Source organism: Engystomops pustulosus, chromosome 2 (genome assembly GCF_040894005.1).
Source record: "Engystomops pustulosus chromosome 2, aEngPut4.maternal, whole genome shotgun sequence".
In the NCBI taxonomy this organism is placed as follows: Eukaryota; Metazoa; Chordata; class Amphibia; order Anura; family Leptodactylidae; genus Engystomops; species Engystomops pustulosus.
Window position 1 is genome coordinate 13,829,378 of NC_092412.1, and position 24,034 is coordinate 13,853,411.

The 24,034-nt window shown below is 43.2% G+C and overlaps 4 protein-coding genes across 4 annotated transcripts in view; 3 read left to right on the forward strand and 1 right to left on the reverse strand.

Annotated features, from left to right (window-relative positions):
• The window catches only part of LOC140119794 (uncharacterized), a 76,135-nt gene extending 69,416 nt beyond the window's left edge, over positions 1 to 6,719 (forward strand). Inside the window, exons 4-7 of the mRNA XM_072139183.1 lie at positions 3,700 to 3,891; positions 4,004 to 4,162; positions 4,247 to 4,370; positions 4,905 to 6,719. Coding sequence (XP_071995284.1) covers positions 3,700 to 3,891; positions 4,004 to 4,162; positions 4,247 to 4,370; positions 4,905 to 6,490 — 2,061 coding nt within the window. The 3' untranslated portion in view covers positions 6,491 to 6,719. The remainder of the gene's footprint in view (positions 1 to 3,699; positions 3,892 to 4,003; positions 4,163 to 4,246; positions 4,371 to 4,904) is intronic.
• Positions 1 to 24,034, reverse strand: part of LOC140119963 (uncharacterized) — a 1,020,783-nt gene that overhangs the window by 521,349 nt on the left and 475,400 nt on the right. The gene's annotated exons all lie outside the window — the stretch shown is intronic.
• Positions 1 to 24,034, forward strand: part of LOC140119780 (uncharacterized) — a 272,257-nt gene that overhangs the window by 2,690 nt on the left and 245,533 nt on the right. Inside the window, exon 2 of the mRNA XM_072139134.1 lies at positions 13,495 to 13,644. Coding sequence (XP_071995235.1) covers positions 13,534 to 13,644 — 111 coding nt within the window. The 5' untranslated portion in view covers positions 13,495 to 13,533. The remainder of the gene's footprint in view (positions 1 to 13,494; positions 13,645 to 24,034) is intronic.
• LOC140119833 (uncharacterized) lies at positions 13,921 to 19,594 on the forward strand. Its single transcript, XM_072139249.1, has 4 exons — positions 13,921 to 14,126; positions 14,240 to 14,436; positions 16,274 to 16,355; positions 18,396 to 19,594. Exons 1-4 carry the CDS (start codon positions 14,042 to 14,044, stop codon positions 19,439 to 19,441), a joined length of 1,410 nt encoding a protein of 469 aa, XP_071995350.1. The 5' UTR covers positions 13,921 to 14,041; the 3' UTR covers positions 19,442 to 19,594.

A 24,034-nucleotide genomic window follows, 5' to 3' on the forward strand; every position in this document is an offset into this window, starting at 1 on the left:
ATGTATAGTAAAGCATTGCTAGTGTGTGTGGTGCATCTGCTGACATGCTGCATCCTCCTAATACACAGAGACACAGACATCAGCTACACAAGTACCTGACATGTTCTGCTATACACATGTGTGATACACAGACATCAGCTACACAAGTACCTGACATGTTCTGCTATACACATGTGAGAGACAGACATCAGCTACACAAGTACCTGACATGTTCTGCTATACACATGTGTGATACACAGACATCAGCTACACAAGTACCTGACATGTTCTGCTATACACATGTGTGATACACAGACATCAGCTACACAAGTACCTGACATGTCCTGCTATACACATGTGTGAGACACAGACATCAGCTACACAAGTACCTGACATGTTCTGCTATACACATGTGTGAGACACAGACATCAGCTACACAAGTGCCTGACAGGTTCCGCTATACACATGTGTGAGACACAGACATCAGCTATACAAGTACCTGACATGTTCTGCTATACACATGTGAGAGACATACATCAGCTACACAAGTACCTGACATGTTCTGCTATACACATGTGTGAGACACAGACATCAGCTACACAAGTGCCTGACAGGTTCTGCTATACACATGTGAGAGACAGACATCAGTTACACAAGTACCTGACAGGTCCTGCTATAACATGGCTGCCTGGAGCTGTTGTATCTCTCCTATATACACACACAGGCTGCAGGGGGCATGGCCACCAGCACCAGATAGCACATGGAGCAGCCTTTACAGCATCATAGAGGCTGTCAGTCAAGCACTGGGGATGTGGCTGTGCCTCCCACTCATGAATAAGCTGGACAGCTTGAATATGCTAATGACTCATTGGACATTTCACAGGTCATTTGCATACAGCTTTAGGACCTCATTGCTTAAGTTTAGTTTAGTTTATGAAAATCTATTTAGATTAGGGGGGTTATTTTGCATGACGGGTTCTCTTTAAGGAGACGCCCATCATGTACAGGTTCTCTTATGTTTTACGACCTCAGCAAATAAAACATTCCCAGTCTCCATATTGTGAGATCTATAACGATTATACTCATCAATCAATAGACGGATTATTAGAGCTTGTTAATAGCGGGAAAAGGTATTGGATAAATTAATGTCATAGGTCTTTGGCCAAGGTCACTACGGACACCATTTTTGTGGGGAGGGGGTTTATTTTTTCATTTTTTAACCCAAAATATACGGTAATTTATGTAGGAAATTTGCAGATTTTTGTCATGTTGTTATTTTTCATTTTTATATATCAATTAAAAAAATTTTTACTTAAAGGTGACCTTTAACAAAGCTTAACCCCTACACACACCTGGACATTATAGTACCTCCTGGTGAGTGCTGAGCACACCCGGACATACTACAACGTCCCAGGAGGGGGAGGGCAGCTGGGATAGATAGCCGAGACTCCCTGCTCAACGACAATTGACCACTGCTATTGGTCCATTGTCTGCGATTGCTAGGACAGCCTGTTCTATACAGAACCACTTGTCACTGTACCGGAAAGGAGAGATTGCAGTCACCGGCAATGGACCAATAGCAGAGGTCCATTGCAGACAATTGCGGTCTACACAGAGCTGTCAGTCACAGCAGTGTAATAGGCAATTTACTAATCCCTAGGATCGCTGTCTGCATGGATCAGAGAGCCCAGACCCCATGTGACCTGTAATGGACCAATACATGTGTTCCATTGCTGGCTATCACTGTGATTGGTGGGTTAGTTGCAATTCACCAATAACAGTGAAGCGTAGTCGCAGGCGGTCTTTCTGTGCCTTCAATTCATGTGTTAGCTCATTGGTGTAGCGTCCTCTTTCATTGATTCGGGAGAACCACCGCAAAGTCGTAGGAAAGTTGTAGTTCAGGTTCTGCCTGAGAATTTAGATTATTATGGGCTTCTCCGACAGATTACAACCCCCAAGTTCCTGCATTTACTTCAGTAACGAGGATTAAGGTCCCTGCTGAAGGGCTGTCCCTTTTTTTTCTCAAATTATTTTTTATAGACAAATTTTTATGGGCAAATTAATGGTCGAGCGAACCAACGTCTGTGCCTGAGAGTTCATATGTTCAAATCCCACCTCTTTTTTTTTTTTCCAAACCAAATAGGTGGCACCATACAAACTGTGAGGAGCTTATCACAGATTTGTTAACCGGAAATTGAAATATTTGATTTATGACCAGTTTTGGTGGGGGTCTCAGTGATGAGACCCCCACAGATGATGAAAACAAGGGGTCCGATGGGGTCGGATCCCTCGTTGCTCCATCAGAGTAATGGAGCAGATGGCCGCGCATGACCATTCTGCTCTATTAATCTCTATGGAGCTGACGGAAATTTGCCGAGCGCCGCACCGAATTATGTTTATTCCTGGAATATCCCTTTAAAGGTTCTTTTACTGTCGTACTGGGGGACCTACACTGGGGATACCATGATCCCTCATACAATACATTGCAGGACGGACTTCTGTACTAAAATGTATTGTATCTTTCAGTGGTTTACTAACATTTTGCCCATGAGACCCAGTCTTGGACTGGGACTAATAGGCCACCGTACATGGCAGACACCGAGGCCTTCATCTGGCCTCCGGCTGCCATGGCAACGCCCAGGCACCATGCAATTGTGTTGCAGAGGGCCTTAGCTGATGCAATTGTGCCTGATCGCAGCAGTTAAGATGTTAAACTGCCCAACATAGAGAGGTTTCCCTGCTGGCCAGATGCAGAGACCAGGCTTTATGTAACGGCCAGTAGCCGGTCTCCTGCTGCAAATTGCACTGGCAGTGTCGGCACGATCAGGAGGACGCGATTATCCTTATTCAGGACATACTGTCTAATTTGGACAATCTATATCATCCTGTGTTCTAAATCACTTAAATGATTTGTGAAGAAGTAAAATTGTGAGTGACCTCTTAGTTTGGATTGTAGCAACAAACAGAAATCAGCGACCTATTTGACCTTTATAAGAACCTTTCAGCTCATTTTAGCCAAATTATTCCCATAAGGCTGAGCCAACAGAGTCTCCATCCATGTCCCATCCAGTATCTGCTATTAGATACACTTCCCTTCAGTCCAGTGACCTCCCCTCCATTGTCTGGAGAATCCCCATCTGTCACATCACACATGTCATGGACACAATTGCTTCATATAGAGTTTGCTCTTAGTTCTTCTCATGTTTCCTCAGGTTCTATAGATACAGGACTCCCAGAGGTTTCTCCTAAAGATGATCCTTTCCATCAATGATCCACCAGGGATCCGGGAGAAGGACAGAGAGCAGATGGCGGCCAGGATCCTGGAGCTCACCCTGGAGATGATCTCCTTGATAACCGGAGAGGTGAGAGTCTCCCAGGACACGGCTCTTATCTCTAGGAATAATAGCGGGAAATGACTGGAGAGGTGAAGGATTCTTAGGATCTATGTAGTGATCAGTGTCTCCCCATACACAGGATTACACAGTAGTGAAGAAGTCGTCTGGTGAGTGTGTGACCCCCCGTGTGTCAGGAGGATGGACCCAGAGCCCCATCACCGAGCCGCCACCTCATTCACTGATACATGAGCAGAAGATCCTAGAACTTACCTCCAGGATCACTGAGCTGCTGAGCGGAGAGGTGAGCGCTGCCGGGAATGCTGGGACATTGTACAATAACACAAGGGAGGTGTCTGGGTGATGACTGTGTCATTGTGGGTGTCAGGTTCCTATAAGGTGTCAGGACGTCGCTGTCTATTTCTCCATGGAGGAGTGGGAGTATATAGAAGGACACAAGGACCAGTACAAGGACATCATGATGGTGAAGGGTCCGCTAAAGATGGAAAAGAATAAAAACCAGATTCCTGCCAGGATCATGGACCTCACCCTGGAGATCATCTCCTTGATAACCGGAGAGGTGAGAGTCTCCCAGGATACGGCTCTTATGTCTAGGAATAACAGCGGGAAATGACTGGAGAGGTGACGGATTCTTAGGATCTATGTAGTGATCAGTGTCTCCCCATACACAGGATTACACAATAGTGAAGAAGTCGTCTGTTGAGTGTGTGACCCCCCGTGTGTCAGGAGGATGGACCCAGAGCCCCATCACCAAGCCTCCACCTCATTCATTGATACATGAGCAGATCCTAGAACTTACCTCCAGGGTCACTGAGCTGCTGAGCGGAGAGGTGAGTGCTGCCGGGAATGCTGGGACATTGTACAATAACACAAGGGAGGTGTCTGGGTGATGACTGTGTCATTGTGGGTGTCAGGTTCCTATAAGGTGTCAGGACGTCACTGTCTATTTCTCCATGGAGGAGTGGGAGTATATAGAAGGACACAAGGACCAGTACAAGGACATCATGATGGAGGACCACCAGCCCCTCACATCACCAGGTAAGAGGAGATCTTCCTGATTATAGAGGACAGAGCAGGTGTGAGTATTGCAATGGTGGCCAATAACGACACAACAGACGGCAGTGTTCATGTAGCCTTACCTGCTCCCCACTGTGGGTGACCACATCAGGAAGGCTTGGAGTGAGTAGGAGCCTGAGACTGCAGTAGTGGAGCCCAAATCAGTTCCCCAATTCTGATAAGAATCCAGTTAACAGCCCAGTCCTAGTAGTGATGTTCTAGAACAGTATCCTTTGTATATGGCTGAGCGAGGCTTCACACACCGGTTATAATCGTTTTCTAGGACTGTTAGGCTCTAGGGTGAGATGGGAATCTCTGGTTTCACAACCCTCTTATGTCCTGGAAGTAGAATCCGTTTTTTATAATTTTGGTAATTGGGTTTTAATGAAATTATATGTCAGTGGTTTATACTTGTAAATAATATAGACAACTGTATGTTATGGATACATCACTTTCCTTCTGCTTGTAACTCGAAGAAGAAACTTCCAAGTTTGATTTCTTGATGATATTTTTCAGGTGGTGCTGAAGAAGAAGATAATCAATCACATCTTTCTACAGAGGAGGGAAATCATGGAGATCAAAGGAAGTTTTCGTGTCCGAAATGTGAGATGTGTTTTAGTCAAGAATCAAATCTTCTCATTCATCTTCGAAGTCACCCAGTGGGAAAGATTTTTCCATATTCTAAATGTGAGAAAACTTATACCCAGAAATCAAGTCTTGATGAGCATATGAAAATTCATACAGAGGAGAAGCAATTTTTATGTTCAGAATGTGGAAAATGTTGTATTAGGAAACAAGATCTTGTATTACATCAGAGAATTCACACAGGAGAGAAGCCATATTTATGTACTGAATGTGGAAAATGTTTTACCCGTAAAACAAGTCTTGTTGAACATGAAAGAACTCACACAGGAGAGAAGCCATTTTTTTGTTCAGAATGTGGGAAATGTTTTATTCGGAAAAAACATCTGGCTATGCATCAAAGAATTCACACAGGAGAGAAACCATATTTATGTGCTGAATGTGGAAAATGTTTTACCTTGAAAACAAGTCTTGTTGAACATGAGAAAACTCACACAGGAGTGAAGCCATTTGTATGTTCGGAATGTGGGAAATCTTTTATTAGGAAAAAATATCTTATTTGCCATCAGAGAATTCACACAGGGGAGAAGCCATTTTCATGCAATGAATGTGGAAAATGTTTTGCCTTGAAATCAAATCTTATTGAACATGAGAGAACTCACACAGGGGAGAAGCCATTTGCATGTCCAGAATGTGGGAAATGTTTTACTCAGAAATCAGAGCTTGTTAGCCATCAGAAAACTCACACAGGGGAGAAGCCATTTTCATGTCCTAAATGTGGGAAATGTTTTACTGTAAAAGCAAGTCTTGCTCGACACCAAATAATTCACTCAGGGGAGAAGCCATTCTCATGTCCTGTATGTGGGAAATGTTTTACTCAGAAATCGCATCTAGTTGAACATGAGAGAAGTCACACAGGGGAGATGCCATTTTCATGTTCAGAATGTGGGAAATATTTTGCAAATTATTCAAGTCTTGATAGACATAAGAGAATTCACACAGGAGATAAGCCATTTTCATGTGCTGAATGTGGGAAATGTTTTAGTCTTAAATTATATCTTGTTAGACATCAGATAATTCACACAGTTGAGAAGCCATTTTCATGCCATGAATGTGGAAAATGTTTTAGTACTAATTCAAGTCTTATTGAACATCAGACAAATCACACAGGAGAGAAGCCATTTTCATGTCTTGAATGTGGCAAATTTTTTAGTCATAAATCGAATCTTGTTCAACACCAGAGAACTCACACAGGAGAGAAACCATTTTCATGTCCTGAATGTGGAAAATGTTTTAATCAGAGTTCAAATCTTGTTCAACATCAGCTAATTCACACGGGGGAAAAACCTTTTTCATGTCCTAAATGTGGCAAATGTTTTAGTCAGAAGTCAAGTCTCGTTCAGCACCAAAGAACTCACACGGGGGAGAAGCCATTCTCATGTCCTAAATGTGGCAAATGTTTTACCCGGAATTCAAGTCTTGTTCAACACCAGAGAACTCACACAAGAGAGAAGCCTTGATAACATTCCTTACATTACTTGTTTAGATTTATTGTTGGATTTCCTCCGTTAGGGTAGACGGTCAACCTATCATCTTTTTTATAAAGTTCCAGATAATTGGCCTATTTGTATATTCTGATCGCACAATAAATGGTGCTTTAACATGTTAAGCATCTACAGGGTATGACGTCTTGGTGACAGTGAAGCTGCGCCGCTGCCTGACAATAAATTTATCTATTGTTCTCCCATATATCTCGTATCAGTCTGTGTAAAAGGTTCATCCAAAGATGTAGGTGGCTTTGTTATATAGATAACCTGTTCAGGATGACTGGCTTCAGGAGAGAGACGTGGAAGGAGTTTGGGATGGGCATGGAAGGAAGAAGGCGAGGTTTGTATGCCACAGGGTTTATGCGCCTCACCACCTTGAAAGGCCCCAGTAAATGTGGTCTAAGCTTGTAGCAGGGGATTTTCAGCTGAACATATCTGGACACACCTTGTCACCCGGAGAGAAGACTGGAGGAGACCTGCGTTTCTTAATGGCTTGGGTTTTGGTGCGGGCAGACGCCCAAAGAAGAGACTGATGACTCTTTTCCTGCACTAACTCTTCCACCGCAGGAACATCCGAGGGAATGGACAGAAGAAGAGGTGGGCTTGGAATTCGTCCGTAGACCATAAAGAATGGAGCTGCACCAGCAGACTCTGAGTCCAGGGCGTTATAAGAGAACTCTGCCCACGGCAACAAAGTGAACCAGTCGTCCTGACAGGCCGAGACAAATGACGAAGGTAACAGCCCAGAGTTTGGTTAGCGCTCTCTACCTGTCCATTAGACTGCGGATAGTATGCAGAAGAGAAGTCCAACTACACTTGCAGCTGATTACATAGAGATGGATAGAAGTGGGAGACAAACTGGAGCCCTCGGTCCGAAACGATGTGCAACGGAAGTCCATGTAGCAGTAAGATATGGGCAAAGAACAGGCGGGCAAGGCGAAGAGTAGACGGCAGACCTGGCAGCGGGAAGAAATTAGACTTCTTGGAGAACCGGTCGGTTACCACCCAGATGACGGTATTCCCAGAGGAAGATGGAAGGTCCATGACAAAGTCTATGGCCACGTGAGTCCATGGGCAGCTGGGCATCGTCAACGGCATCAGGAGACCGCAGGATGCCCAGCCACACGAGAGAAATGTCCCCAAGTCAAAATCTGCTTTCGAAGGGAAGGTCGGACATAAGTCTTGCCCTGTGGGAGTTGCAGAAGGTCCACTGGATCGGCCACAACCAGCCGTTAAGGAGGGATGATATGCCGAGGTGCCGGTTCTTCTCCACTAATATCAGAGGCACGAGAGAGAGCATCTGGCTTGATATTCTTCTCCACAGGATGAAAATGGATCAATAGGTTGAAGCGTGAGAAGAAAAGCGAACAACGTGTTTGCCTAGGTTTAAAACGATGGGCTGTCTGGAGATAAAGGAAATTCTTATGGTCTGTATACATGCATATACATACCATATCGGCATTCTTCCAGGGTAAGCTTGATGGCCAGAAGTTCTCCATTTCCTACAGAATAATTTCTCTCTGCGGGAGAAAAAGTTTGGGAAAAGAAGCCGCAGGTGAGAGTTCAGCCCTTAGACCCTTTCTGGGCAAGAACCGACCTAACATCTAAGGAGGATGCATCCACCTCTAGATGAAAGGGCCTCTCCGTGTCAGGCCTAGCGAGAACAGGAGCCAAAGCAAAGGTGGACTTTAACCTTGAGAAAGCCTCTTCAGCCGCAGAGGGCCAGAGGCGGGGATTGGCGTCCTTCTTGGTGAGCGTCATGATGGGAGACACCAGAGTAGAGAAATGTGTGATAAACTGTAGTTCGCAAAACCTAGGAACCTCTGGATGGCTCGTAGACCTTCTGGATGCGGCCACAGCAGACAGTTTAGCAGGATCCATCTGGAGACCTTTGTCTGAGATTATGTAGCTGAGGAAAGGAAGGCTCTGCTGGTGAAACAGACACTTCTCGAGCTTGGCGTAGAGACTATTAGCCCGTAGGCGGCCAAGAACTTGCCGTATGTGAGACTGGTGGGTCTTGAGGTCTGGGGAGAACACCAAGACACACGAATACAGTAGATCTCTGAAGATGGACATTTCGAGTACCTTGTGATGCAATTTGGACAACACATGTCTCTCACATGTGTATTAGGAGGGAGAGCATGTCAGCAGATAAAGCACTGACACTAGCAATGCTTTACTATACATTACACACAGATATGAGCAAGGAGAGGGGAGGGGTAACAGGGGTGACATAACTCAAAAAGAAGGAAAGAAAGACAGCAATCAAAAAACCTGCACATGAGTTCAAATAGTTGGGTGCTCGCAGCCAAAGGTTCTGGTACCTGAACCTGTAGTCTGGGACATCGATGGAGGAAGCCACAGCACGCCGGAAAATCCAAAGTATAAAGGCTTTATTTACATAGAAGGCATAGAATTCGCGACGTTTCGATTCACAATGAATCTTTCTCATGCAGTGATGTCACTCCAGGGGTGACATCACTGCCTCTGACCAGCCTCATTTACATAATAAAGAAAATATAATTTTACAATGATTAAAGTATGAATTGACTAGATAAAGGCTGGGATGGATCCTTGTGAGATGCTCCAATAGGTAGAGGTGACAGAAATAGTGACAGAGACCTGATGACAGGTGTCCTTTAAATGATTTCTAATTGCTAAGGAAAAAGAGTGAATAATCCCTTCTTTCTTACTTTTTCTGCATGAAATTTCCAATTTAGATTATTATCCATTTTGACACCCAAGTACTTTTAGGAACTTACAAGTTTCACCACCTTACCTCAGATCTCAATCAATAGATTGAGATCAGGAAAACCAATCACAATCATCTTGGCCTTCTTTGCTCCACTGAGAAAACTTTGAGATAAAGGTAGAATACTGTGAGATACACTTTAGCTACACTCAGTATATAGATGACTAGTATTAATGAGAATCAAAACTAGTTATCAGTCAGTAAAAAATAAATTAATGGATCTTCGCTGGGGAGAACCTCCCCTACGTCTCACAACAACAAGTACATAAGCAATCTATATGGGTGGAGCACTATACAGTCACATCTATATGTGCAGTTCGTATAGAATATCTTCCTTATACAACAAGGATAATGGGGGAAGGGAGGAGGATCGAGTGTCCGGATCAATGACCCACGTGCTCCTAATGGTGGTCACACTTTACTCAAGTCATCTACAAATTTGCTGTGACTTTCAAAAGTCCTGCCCCTGCCTGTACATCCCATGATGGTGGGACTCTGAAGTCATAAATTGGGGAAGCAGCCCCGGCCGGTGGCTGAGCTTCACTATACAGTAGTCTGGAAAGACTGATGGAGTGACGGAGGTCAATCAGGTACGAAGGTACATAGATTGTTTCTAGCACGTTTCAAAGGCAGTAACCTTCTTCATCAGGGATAAATCAAGTGTCCCTCAATGGGTTAATTTTATAGGCGTCATTGATGTTAAAGCCTTCCAGTAGTAGTTCTACTCACAGTATTTAACTGAAACTTTATTCACTCAGTTTTACTTTACTTCAGTGATAATAGCAAAAGTTATAGTGATATTGTAATACTATATTCTACAGTTAAAGGAGTTCTCCAGTCATAGCAAGTTATGGATAGGCGCTAACTTGCTGATCGTAGGAGGTATTAGAAATGGGACCCCCACGGATCTCGAGAATGGGATTCAGTTTTACCTCAGCTCCGCATGCGCGATGGACCTTACTTGTTGATCGGTGGAGGTTTTAGAGATGGGACCCCCACAGATCTCGAGAACGGGATTCAGTTTTACCTCAGCTCCGCATGCGCGACTTAGCAATCTTCCTCAGCTCCATAGAGATGAACAGAGCAACTGGAGCATCTTGAGCGCAACACCGGTACAATGGACCCCCATCACTGAGAACCCCACCAACCAGCAAGTTTGGCTATCCTGTGGTTAGGACCTGGATAATATTCCAAAACGTCAGTGCATTAGACACTGTTGGAAATGCACTGATATACACTCACCGGCCACTTTATTAGGTACACCTGTCCAACTGCTCGTTAACACTTAATTTCTAATCAGCCAATCACATGGCGGCAACTCAGTGCATTTAGGCATGTAGACATGGTCAAGACAATCTCCTGCAGTTCAAACCGAACATCAGTATGGGGAAGAAAGGTGATTTGTGGCCTTTGAACGTGGCATGGTTGTTGGTGCCAGAAGGGCTGGTCTGAGTATTTCAGAAACTGCTGATCTACTGGGATTTTCACGCACAACCATCTCTAGGGTTTACAGAGAATGGTCCGAAAAAGAAAAAACATCCAGTGAGCGGCAGTTCTGTGGGTGGAAATGCCTTGTTGATGCCAGAGGTCAGAGGAGAATGGGCAGACTGGTTCGAGCTGATAGAAAGGCAACAGTGACTCAAATTGCCACCCGTTACAACCAAGGTAGGCAGAAGAGCATCTCTGAACGCACAGTACGTCGAACTTTGAGGCAGATGGGCTACAGCAGCAGAAGACCACACCACTCCTTTCAGCTAATAACAGGAAACTGAGGCTACAATTTGCACAAGCTCATCGAAATTGGACAGTAGAAGATTGGAAAAACGTTGCCTGGTCTGATGAGTCTCGATTTTCGCGACATTCGGATGGTAGGGTCAGAATTTGCCGTCAACAACATGAAAGCATGGATCCAACCTGCCTTGTATCAACGGTTCAGGCTGGTGGTGGTGGTGTCATGGTGTAGGGAATATTTTCTTGGCACTCTTTGGGCCCCTTGGTACCATTTGAGCATTGTTGCAACGCCACAGCCTACCTGAGTATTGTTGCGGACCATGTCCATCCCTTTATGACCACAATGTACCCAACATCTGATGGCTACTTTCAGCAGGATAATGCGCCATGTCATAAAGCTGGAATCATCTCAGACTGGTTTCTTGAACATGACAATGAGGTCACTGGACTCAAATGGCCTCCACAGTCACCAGATCTAAATCCAATAGAGCATCTTTGGGAAGTGGTGGAACGGGAGATTCGCATCATGGATGTGCAGCCGACAAATCTGCGGCAACTGTGTGATGCAATCATGTCAATATGGACCAAAATCGCTGAGGAGCTTCCAGTACCTTGTTGAATCTATGCCACGAAGAACTGAGGCAGTTCTGAAGGCAAAAGGGGGTCCAACCCGTTACTAGCATGGTGTACCTAATAAAGTGGCCGGTGAGTGTAGAATACATCAAAAAAAGCAGATGATTTACTACGTAAATTCATTAAGAAGGGGTATGAGGCAGGGCCCAAAGCATGAATATAGACTCCATGACATTGTTTTATCTGGTGACAATGTTTTAATATTAGTTATTGATTTATTTGCTCATTCCCCCTTTAATCCAATTTTGGCTTCAACCAATTTTTATCCAAAGAGTTTGGTCTTATGCGTGATATTTATTTAAATGATTTGTTTTGAGTGGGGCATGCATTATAATGACTTGGCTCCCTTACAAAAATCAAAATGTGAAGACTATAAAAGCAATTAACCCACGTCAGACACGTAAAAAACGGCCCAAAAACAGATTCAAAACGCCACATGTGCCGCCGGCCGGGGCTGCTACACCGAGTCTCACCATGAGGGGATGTACAGGCAGGGGAAGGGCTTCTGGAGATCACAGCAATCTTATAGATACTTGGAGAGAAGGGTGAGGAGCATTAGGAGCCATGGAGGCAGACTATTATATGTCTATACATATCTATGTAGCTGGTAATTGTTTTCTATTGATGACTGTATCCCGCCCAAACCAGACAGATCCCATCATATCCTCAGACCACAGAACACACAGAACCCGTCATATCCTCAGACCCCAGAACACACAGAACCCTCCGCCCCACCACAGAACCCGTCATATCCTCAGACCCCGTCATATCCTCAGACCCCAGAACACACAGAATCCGTCATATCCTCAGACCCCAGAACACACAGAATCCGTCATATCCTCAGACCCCAGAACACACAGAACCCTCTGCCCCACCACAGAACACACAGAACCCTCTGCCCCACCACAGAAAGCCGTGTGAGGGAAGCGCTGACTCCTCTATAGCGCCGCGCACTGACAGCCACGTGACCATGTGACGTCACACCCGGCGCCAATCTATATTACAAGACTCTACAATCTTCCCCGCTGCTCCCTGCCCCGCCCCCACAGTGACATCACACTCCCCAATGTCACATGACTAGTGGATAGTAAGCAGAAGGCCCCGTCCCCACAGTGGCATCATACTCCCTAGTGTCACATGACGAGGGGGATAGTGAGCCATGCCCCGCCCATTCAATGACATCACACACCCAGGGTCACATGACTAGTGGACAGTGGGGCAGGAGGAGGGGTATGAGGGAGAGATGAGGTAAGGAAGCACTACAACTCCCAGCATACTACAGGCGCACACACACTATATGGAGGGACTACAACTCCCAGCATGCTCCAGGAGCATACACACTATATGGAGGGACTACAACTCCCAGTATGCTCCAGGAGCACATACACTAAATGGAGGGACTACAACTCCCAGCATGCTCCAGGAGCACACACACTATATGGAGGGACTACAACTCCCAGCACGCTCCAGGAGCACATACACTATATGGAGGGACTACAACTCCCATGGATGTCCAGAACTTGGAACATTTGGAGAATAAATTTCTCTTGTGTTTCTGGATATTCTGGACCCTGGCTTATAGGAACAGAGAGCAGAGATCAGGAGCCAATGTTACCTGTCAGATCATTATGGCCAAATAATCCCCCCGTGGGGCAATATCTGAGCCAACAAAGTCTCCCTCCATGTCCTGTCCAGTATGTGCTATTAGTGAGGAGCGGCACAGTCCAGCGCCATCACTCCTCCCTCAGTCCAGTGACCTCCCCTCCAGTGTCTGGAGAATCCCCATCTGTCACATCACACATGTCATGGACACAATTGCTTCATATAGAGTTTGCTCTTAGTTCTTGTCATGTTTCCTCAGGTTCTATAGATCCAGGACTCCCAGAGGTTTCTCCTAAAGATGATCCTTTCCATCAATGATCCACCAGGGATCCGGGAGAAGGACAGAGAGCAGATGGCGGCCAGGATCCTGGAGCTCACCCTGGAGATGATCTCCTTGATAACCGGAGAGGTGAGAGTCTCCCAGGACACGGCTCTTATCTCTAGGAATAACAGCGGGAAATGACTGGAGAGGTGAAGGATTCTTAGGATCTATGTAGTGATCAGTGTCTCCCCATACACAGGATTACACAGTAGTGAAGAAGTCGTCTGGTGAGTGTGTGACCCCCCGTGTGTCAGGAGGATGGACCCAGAGCCCCATCACCGAGCCTCCACCTCATTCACTGATACATGAGCAGAAGATCCTAGAACTTACCTCCAGGATCACTGAGCTGCTGAGCGGAGAGGTGAGCGCTGCCGGGAATGCTGGGACATTGTACAATAACACAAGGGAGGTGTCTGGGTGATGACTGTGTCATTGTGGGTGTCAGGTTCCTATAAGGTGTCAGGACGTCACTGTCTATTTCTCCATGGAGGAGTGGGAGTATATAGAAGGACACAAGGACCAGTACAAGGACATGATGATGGAGGACCACCAGCCCCTCACATCACCAGGTAAGAGGAGACCTTCCTGATTATAGAGGACAGAGCAGGTGTGAGGTCACCTCCTCCATCATCTCATCATCACATATAGACAATGTATCAGTCACTGTGTATATTTCCTATAGATGGATCCAGTCAGAGAAATCCACCAGAGAGATGTCCCAGTCCTGGAGATTCCCGGGATATTACACAGAAACCAGAGAGATGTCCCAGTCCTGGAGATTCCCGAGATATTACACAGGAACCAGAGAGATGTCCCAGTCCTGAAGATTCCCAAGATATCAAAGAGGAACCAGAGCAGAACGTCCCACTGGATCATCAGGTAGATGGAGCTGAGGTTCCTGTAAATCCTCTATACCAGTGATGCGAACCTTTTAGAGACCGGGTGCCCAAACTACAACCAAAACCCACTTATTTATTGCTAAGTGCCAGCACGGCAATTTAAACAGTAATTTATTGCTACCTGTTCTACCACAACCTTTAATCATATCGGCCCCTAGAGGACAACAAAACAGTTGAAAGAAGAAGGGCAAATTTGGACTAATGTTGTAGCATCTCACTATGGTCCCCCTGTACAGGAAGAAGCCTAGAGGAGCTCTAAAGATAATCCTCCCCTTTGCACATGTTCTACCTCTTCCTGCAGCCCCAAGCAATCAAGAATGTGTTTCTTGAAAATAGCACTGAGAGCAGCATTTCTTGAGTCGCCTGGGACCGCAAGATGAATCTTTGAGTTCTATGTCGAGTGCTATATTGATGGCTTGGGTGCCCATAGAGAGGGCTCTGAGTGCCACCTTTGGCACCCGTGCCATAGGTTCGCCACCACTGGTCTATGGGATGATGTTAGTCGCTGTGGTTGGTCATAACTACAAATGGTTCCTAAATTTATTTAAGATTGTAGTAAAGAGAACTTGTTACTTGGAGCAGGAGAAGTGAATAATCTGCGCCCTGGTGTCCATGAGCGCAGTCTCCACCTCAGGATCGGGTCACATCGGTTTATGCAGTAATATAATCGGAACATTGATGCAGATGTGTAAAATATTTGGATGAATGTGGATCCCGTCTCCTCCTGCAGGAGATTATTGCCCTTACTTGCTGGTTCTAGAGGTTTCCGTCCCTTATATGGATTATAGTTGTAACTGCTGTGGACCCCTTATATCCTGTCTCGGGGGTTGAGCTCAGCTCACGGGAAGAAACTAAGATAAGTACTAATGCACCAATATATAGTGATGTATCTTCTAAGAGATCTCAATATCATCACATTGTCATTTTTCATTTTTTCTTTATTTTTTTATTAATATAATTTAATCAACATTTATGACGCATTTTATATTGATGTCACCAGAACAATCGTTACAGTAAATATATACAGTATTTATAGTAAAAGTGTAATAAAAAACATATTAAAGGGATTTGCCCATGAAAGAAAGTTCTCGAATTTGAACCCCCTAGTAATGTTACCACAATAAAGATCATTTTTAAACTCTTACTTTACAATTTTAATTTTGTTGCTACAGCAGTAGCTGAGCGGATGCTTCATGATTCCTCTAGTGCTGTGAGATGCTGTGTGATGACCATGTGCTTAGATTATCAGGGTACAGGGTTTATCTACACTTTGATTTACTCTCTGAACATTGTACTTGTATCTGACACATAGAGAAAGAGAGATGAGAGATCAGAGTCATGAAATGGATATAAGGCACAATGACACACTCCACTACCTCACCTATAGAACACAGTCAGCACTGCTATGCCTCCCCTCCCCTTGGATCCTGAGCTTATCTTGTCTGTAGAGCTGCTGCTGAACAGGAAGTGCCTGTGTCTGCAGTGCTCTCTGCCTCCTGCCCCTCACCCTACAGTACAAGAGAAGTTATTAATGCCAGAGGATCGGCCCGACCGTAGTCAAGAGTTGATGATCGTATCCAGGGACACCCAAATTGTGTACACCAGGACTAATAGAGATGGGTTGGGTTATATCTCTGAAATGCTGGATTTTTGTTAATAACATTGAATTAGAGAATGTGATATTTTGTTATCCTAAATATATTTGAACATTTTGTCTTCGTGGGAATACTCCACGATAGTCTTTATTTGGTATCAATAATTGTGATACATCAACAAGATATAAGATAATTTCTGGATACATTTCCTTGTGTTCTCATGTCCTTCATGTTGGATCTTTCCAGGAAAGTTGTGGTGGAAGGAGGAGCGGAGAGGAAATCCCCTCATCAGTGACAGAGGAGGGTAAGAGCCTTTCATGTATCTTGTGGGTTATTCTTCCCTTATACATTGCAGGGAGAGGTCACATCCAGGGGAGGAGATGGAGATGACATAGACACCGGCTCATCTGTCTCTGGTTTCCTACTCAAGTCACATCTGTCTATACCCAAATGTTGTGTTACTATGAGGCTCCGATGAATTTTATTGTATAGAGTGGAAACCACCCAAATCTGTGTTTTAAAGGATAATAGAAGAAATATGCAGGATAAAGTGCTAAATGGAGCCGTAAAACATGTGCAGCCTCCAGAATCAAAAACAGCGATGAAAGCCTAAAATCATGTATTTCCATCCCTTCCCCGTGACGGCCCCTCCTGGAAGGCTGCATCTGTAGGAAGTTGCAATAGATTGAAAGCTCCTCCCTAGCAAACTCCACACCAGTGTCCAGGTTTCACTAGCTCCCTCTCCTCCATTTTGGGGGAGGAGGTGTAGATTGTATGTACTCACCCCCCACCTTGATTGACTTCATCCTGGGGTCAGGTCTCCTCCTCCTCCAGAATCTCCATTCAGTAGTTCCCGTGGGGCTAATTATGGGAATGTTATGGACATAAGGATGTGACTCGGTTATGTCCATGCTGCAGGTACAAGTTATTAATTAATTAATGGTCGGGCATCCTGACCCTGGGGGGCTTTGTGGGGAGTCTTGATGTTCAGACACAAGGCTTTCAAGGATTTCCTCCTAAATTGTAGGTGTCTGAGTGTCGATGTTCTTGTTTGTGCTTTTTATTAATTCTTTGGATTTCCTGTGTTTTGGTTTTGCTCATTGACCATGATCCTTATCTGTTTTCCTCCATGTATGGTCCTGGCTCGAGCCTGTGCTGCCTCCCTTGACCCTCAGCCTGTGACTTTATTCTACTACTTTCCCGCCTGCCCTAATAATAATAATAATAATTCCTTTATTTATATAGTGCACACAGATTACGCAGCGCTGCACAGAACTTGCCAAATCGGCAAACCCTTTTTCACTTCACTATTCAACTTAGGTAGGTCCGGGCTCTTTAAGAAGTCTGAGATAACCTCAGAATGAAGCTATTTGCCTTGATTCACACTGTTATTACCATGAGTATAAAACCTCATACATATTTTTGCTGAGTCACGATTTAAAACATCTTTAAGTTTTTTTTACTTACACCTAAAATTTCCTCCTTTGTAGGCAGAGCTTTTCCTCTCTTATATGATCGTTCCAGGTTAACTAATTGGTCTACAAGCGAGTGGACTGTCTGTCTTCTTCTCTTTGCCTCCCCTGCCCCCATTTCTATTAGGTAACCCCGTGCTACCATTTTCTGGGATTCTCACCTGGAGCTGGGCATAATCTCAGGGGTGTTATTGTCTGAAAAAGACAATATCATCTTATCTGTCGGTTCTTTCAGTAAGGAGTCATCCTCGAAAAGTAAATCATTCAATCTCCATGTCCAGAAAAGGTCAGGTAAGTGTGGAGCTGAAAACTAATACTGAGTCATGGTCCGAGATGGTGGTCACACCAATGTCAGAGGACATAATGGCCTTCAAGAAGTCATCCTGTGTAAATTTATAGTCAAGTTGAGGAAAAGTATCATGGGAGGAGGAGTGGAACGAATAGTCTCTAGTAGAGGAATGTTGTGATCTCCTCTAAGGCAAGTTCAGATTACGCAATCTTCATCGTCCTAAGCGTCTTAGAAGAACAAGCTGATTGGCCAGAAGAGGAATCCATTGAGTGATGTCATAGTAGAGTATCCTGTATATATGGCGGCCCAGAGCTTTCCACACCTCCTATGGCGTTTTTCTAGGACTGTTAGGCTCTTTAGGGTGGGATTGTATCACTGGTTATACAACCCTTTTGTGTCCTGAAAGTAGGAGACTTTCTTTGGTATTTGGACCTTTAAGGAATTATATGTCAGTGGATAATATTTTTAACTAATATACATTTTTCTATCCATAGATGACTGTATGTTACTGACTTCTTTTTGTAACTTCTTTTTGTACCTGGGGAACAGGAAACTTCCAATGTTTATTGATGATATTTTTCAGGTGATGAAAATACAGGAGGTTCCCATGGACGTCCCCCCTCATCTCCTTGTGGTGAAGAAGAAGATAATCAGTCACATCTTTCCACAGAGGAGGGAAATCATGGAGATAAAAGAAAGGTATCATGTCCAAAATGTAAGAAGACTTTTAGTCAAGAATCAAATCTTCTCAATCATCTTCAAAGTCACCGAGATGAAAAGATATTTTCAAGATCAAAATGTGAGAAAAATTATACACAGAAATCAAGACTTGATCAACATGCAAAAAATGTCACCGGAGAGAAGCAATTTTCATGTCTAGAATGTGGAAAATGTTTTATCAGGAAAAAACATCTTGTTACACATCAGAGAATTCACACAGGAGAGAAGCCATTTTCATGTTCAGAATGTGGAAAATGTTTTAACAACAATTCAAATCTTGTGAGCCATCAGAGAATTCACACGGGGGAGAAGCCATTTTCATGTTCAGAATGTGGCAAATGTTTTATCAATAATTCAAATCTAGTGAGCCATCAGAGAATTCACACAGGGGAGAAGCCATTTTCATGTTCAGAGTGTGGCAAATGTTTCATCAACAGTTCCAATCTTATTAGCCATCAGAGATTTCACACAGAGGAGAAGCCATTTCCATGTCCTGAATGTGGAAAATGTTTTGTGAACAATTCAAATTTTGTTAGACACTGGAGAATTCACACGGGGGAGAAGCCATTTTCATGTCTTGAATGTGGCAAATGTTTTAGTCATAAATCATATCTCGTGACACATCAGAGAATTCACACTGGGGAAAAGCCATTTCCATGCCATGAATGTGGAAAATGTTTTATTCAGAAAGCAAATCTTGTTCAACACCAAAGCACTCACACGGGGAAGAAGCCTTTTTTATGTTCAGAATGTGGAAAATGTTTCGGGAATAAGTCAAGTCTTGATAAACATAAGAGAATTCACACAGGGGAGAAACCATTTTTATGCAATAAATGTGGGAAATGTTTTAGCACGAATTCAAGTCTTTCTGTACATCAGAGAATTCACACAGGAAAGAAGCCACGATAACATTTCTTACGCTATGGACGTTACCATTTTGGATCCCTGTTGTTGGATTTCTTTAGAATGACTTCTGCTGATGCCTGCAGGATATCTGTTATCTAAGAGCGAAGTTGCATTGTGTATAAGGTCGAGCCAATCGACATAAAAATCTTTCTCTAAGGACCTGTTCTGGATAATTGACCTATGTGTATTTACTTAAGATTGCACCATAAATGGTTTCTTAGGTAACTTTTACATGCAGCTCATTCCCCGGTGTCTAGGGGACAATGAAGCTGCGCCAATGTCTAACGATAAACAAACCAGTCAAACCAGTTTATTATCCTGAATCCATCCAGTACTGGTCACCCATAGGCAGTTTTCCACAGGGCTATGTCTAAGGGATCGCCAGACATTCCTAAACTCTTTAGCAACTTTTGTAAGTTCCTTTCTGCCGTTTTTCCCTCCCTTTTTAGTACTATCTCATAAGCAAGTGAGGAAAAAGAGGTGAATCTGAGGGAGACGACGAAAGAGAGAAGGGAAAGATGATGATCCTGAGGTAAAAGTTGGAGAGAAGAATAAGAACACGGTCTAGAGATAAAATATCTATAAAATAGAAGATAGTTTCCTCTACTAGAGAAGAATAAAAGACAAATGTGTGAAGAAATTGAAATGAGAGAGAGAGAGGTGGTGAGGGAAGGAGTCAGTCAGTGAAGCTGAAGCTGAGGTGCAGGACATTCATGAGGTAAAAGTCAGACATGGCTGAAGTAAAGTGAACTAATTCAAAGAGACAAAGGTTTCAGCCAACATTGCTATAGAAATCAGGGAGATAATTTCCTTTACTGAGAGAGATATTTGCTGAGAGAGATGTAGATGTGTGACTGTGAGGTAAAGAACTGATACATACCACCATTTCTGACTAAATATATACTTGTTCAAAGAAATATCTATTCATTTTAAGTTTATTGGACCATTGACCGAAGTTGTTGAGGTCTACATGTACATATGTATCCCTGATGATACAGGACAATCCCCAAATAGATCTCTAAATACTCACTTTCAAGCCCAAAAAAATGGATTGATAACAAAGAAAAACAAATCAATGGGGGTAAATCTTCCATACCCAGCAACTTATTCATGTGTAGTCGCTGTAAAACTTGCACTGTGCAAGAATTTGTAATTCTTTCACTGCTTCTATGACAGAAAACTGATGTAGAAGCAGTGATAAATCTCCCCCATGGGCTGTAAAACATTAACCACCAGAGCAGACGCCTTCCTTATCTTGTGATTTCTGTGTCTTCATCTTCCTGGCTGAAGCCTCAAAGAGCCGAATACATTACTGCCTGCACTGCGCGCGCTTCATCAGGGGTAACTATAATAATAATAATAATCTTTATTTATATAGTGCCATCAAATTCCGTATCGCTTTACAAATCATAGGGGACATATACAACTATATTACATTACAAAGAACAAACAGTCATATGGAACAATAGGAGTGAGGGCCCTGCTCACAAGAGCTTACAGACTATGAGGAAGAGGGGGGTTGACACAAGAGGTTGGGTAAGTCTTTATATTCCTTCACTCTTACTATATTGGCTGCTGTGGGGCGTTATGATTATGGTATAGTGTTATTATTTAGAGGGGGTCAGCTGTGCTGTGAGAGCTATATACAGTGCTGTATCAGAGCACAGTGTGGGACATAGTTGTTATACAGGAGATACTATACTATATACAGTGTTGTTTCAGAGCACGGTGTGGGACATAGTTGTTATGCAGGAGATACTAATATACAGTATTGTATCAGAGCACAGTGTGGGACATAGTTGTTATACAGGAGATACTATACTATATACAGTGTTGTTTCAGAGCACAGTGTGGGACATAGTTGTTATACAGGAGATACTATACTATATACAGTATTGTTTCAGAGCACGGTGTGGGGCATAGTTGTTATACAGGAGATACTATACTATATACAGTATTGTTTCAGAGCACAGTGTGGGACATAGTTGTTATGCAGGAGATACTATACTATATACAGTATTGTTTCAGAGCACAGTGTGGGACATAGTTGTTATGCAGGAGATACTATACTATATACAGTGTTGTATCAGAGCACAGTGTGGGACATAGTTGTTATACAGGAGATACTATACTATATACAGTATTGTTTCAGAGCACAGTGTGGGACATAGTTGTTATACAGGAGATACTATACTATATACAGTGTTGTTTCAGAGCACAGTGTGGGACATAGTTGTTATACAGGAGATACTATACTATATACAGTATTGTTTCAGAGCACAGTGTGGGACATAGTTGTTATACAGGAGATACTATACTATATACAGTGTTGTTTCAGAGCACAGTGTGGGGCATAGTTGTTATGCAGGAGATATTATGGACTGTAATGGTCAGAAACGTCAGACTAACCCCCTCAGATTTGTATACTGCCTTTATTATTTTATTAGAATTAGGAGTCCTGACCATTGCTTCAGCTTATTTCTCCACTTTCTCATTTCTGACTATGGTACTTTCCTTATATGAGCCCCTTTTGTGCATGTAGCTGCTAGTAGCACATTACATCTGTCATCTCCATCCTCCTCCTTCTCTTTTTTTCACGAAGCGTTTAACCCCTTTATCACCAACGCTTGTTTAGAGCTTACTGACTTTTTAGAATCCTTTTTTGATTTTTAGAATCTGACGTGTCACGATAATTGGTTATAAGTTTTACACTTTAACATATCCAAGTGATTTTAAGATTGTTTTGTTATCCAGGGTATAAAAACGTATTTTTCTTCATCAATCCATATACAAGGAAGACAATACATGAATGCAAAACAGCCAGGCGCCACAGACCGACGCGCTGCAACACTCTGGGGCTTATTTACTAAGGGTCCATGTGCACACTTTTGTCAAACTTTCAAACATTTTCAGGATTTTACCGGATTTTGGTGCATCGGTGCCGGCTTTCATGCGAAAGAAATCGGAGGGGCTGATCTGTGATCTGATGGATTCGGACTGAGCGCGGGATTTAACATTCAAATTGTGTCGTAAGACAATGCACTCACATGCACCAGGAAGAAGAAGGTGAACTCCGGGGACCTGAGCGGGGAAGCGACACATGCAGGATATCGGGCGCACGATCTTAGTGAATCACGGCATCTTCAAAGTTTGAAATGTTCTGCTTTCCAGGCAGATAGTTAACCCCTTCCCTAGTACGGCGCGCGCCGGGTCCCGCAGCAAAGGCTTACCGGTAACACCCGCGATCGGTGCTAGCATTGCCGGCGGCTTCAAAGAGATGGCCGCCATCTTGTCGTGGACCGCTGCTCCCCGATGACGTCACGGGGAGCGGCGATCCGTCGCCATGGTAACCTCGGGTGTTCCGAATACCCGAGGCTACTTCGTTTTAACCCATGCATTACAATTGTAATGCATGGGGAGTAAAATCCACATATACTGCCATACTGTAGTATGGCAGTATATGATAGGATCGATCAGACTACCTAGGGTTAGAGTACCCTAGGGAGTCTGAAAAATAGTAAAAGTAAAAATAAAAAAAAGTTTAAAAAAAAAAAATTATAATAAAAAAACCTAAAAATTCAAATCACCCCCCTTTCCCTAGAACTGATATAAAAATAAATAAACAGTAAAAATCATAAACACATTAGGTATCGCCGCGTCCGAAAATGCCCGATCTATCAAAATATGATAATATTTTTTCACTATGTTTAACCCCGTAACGGAAAATAGCATCCAAAGTCGAAAATGGCATTTTTTTGCCATTTTGAAAAATATAAAAAAATTAATAAAAAGTGATCAAAAGGTCGCACAGTCCCAAAAATTATAGTAATGAAAACGCCATCAAAATTCGCAAAAAATGACACTATCCAAAGCTTCGTACACCAAAGTATGAAAAAGTTATTGGCCCCAGAAGATGGCAAAATAAAAAAAAAATATTTTGTACAGGAGGTTTTAATTTTTTTAAATGTATGAAAACATTATAAAGCCTATACAAATTTGGTATCCACATGATCGTACCGACCCAAAGAATAAAGTAGACATGTCATTTGGGACGCAGAGTGAAAGCTGTAAAATCCAAGCCCACAAGAAAACGTCACAAATGTGGTTTTTCACCATTTTCACTGCATTTGGAATTTTTTTCCCGCTTCCCAGTACACGGCATGCAATATTGCATACCGTCACTATGAAGTGCAATTTGTTACGCAGAAAATAAGCCATAACACAGCTCTTTATGTGGAAAAATAAAAAAGTTATAGATTTTTGAAGTTGGTGAGTGAAAAATGGAAGTGAAAAAACTAAAAAAGGCCAAGTCGTTAAGGGGTTAAACTACCCAAAAAGCTTAATAACTAACCTTTCTGGAATATCTTCTTTATGATGACATGGATTTATATGCGTTCCCTCTTTTTTTATAGGATGTTATGAGGCTTACAATTTTTCTTAGGCCTAAATAAATCCCCATAAATTACCCCACTATAGCAACTATACACCTCAACGTATGTAAACAACTTCTATTTAGTCTATTAACCCTTTAAGTGTTTCACATTGGTTAAAACAAAATGGAAGTGCGTATTTCAAAATTTTAGAATTTAGTATTTA

What these genes read in the sequence shown, in the direction of transcription:
- LOC140119833 (XM_072139249.1), top strand. Translation starts at nt 14,042, where the DNA reads ATGGAGGAGTGGGAGTATATAGAAGGACACAAGGACCAGTACAAGGAC. An exon ending in CCAGCCCCTCACATCACCAG is followed by an intron (nt 14,127 to 14,239) that starts GTAAGAGGAGAC and finishes TATTTCCTATAG; the next exon opens with ATGGATCCAGTCAGAGAAAT. An exon ending in ACGTCCCACTGGATCATCAG is followed by an intron (nt 14,437 to 16,273) that starts GTAGATGGAGCT and finishes TTGTGTTCTCAT; the next exon opens with GTCCTTCATGTTGGATCTTT.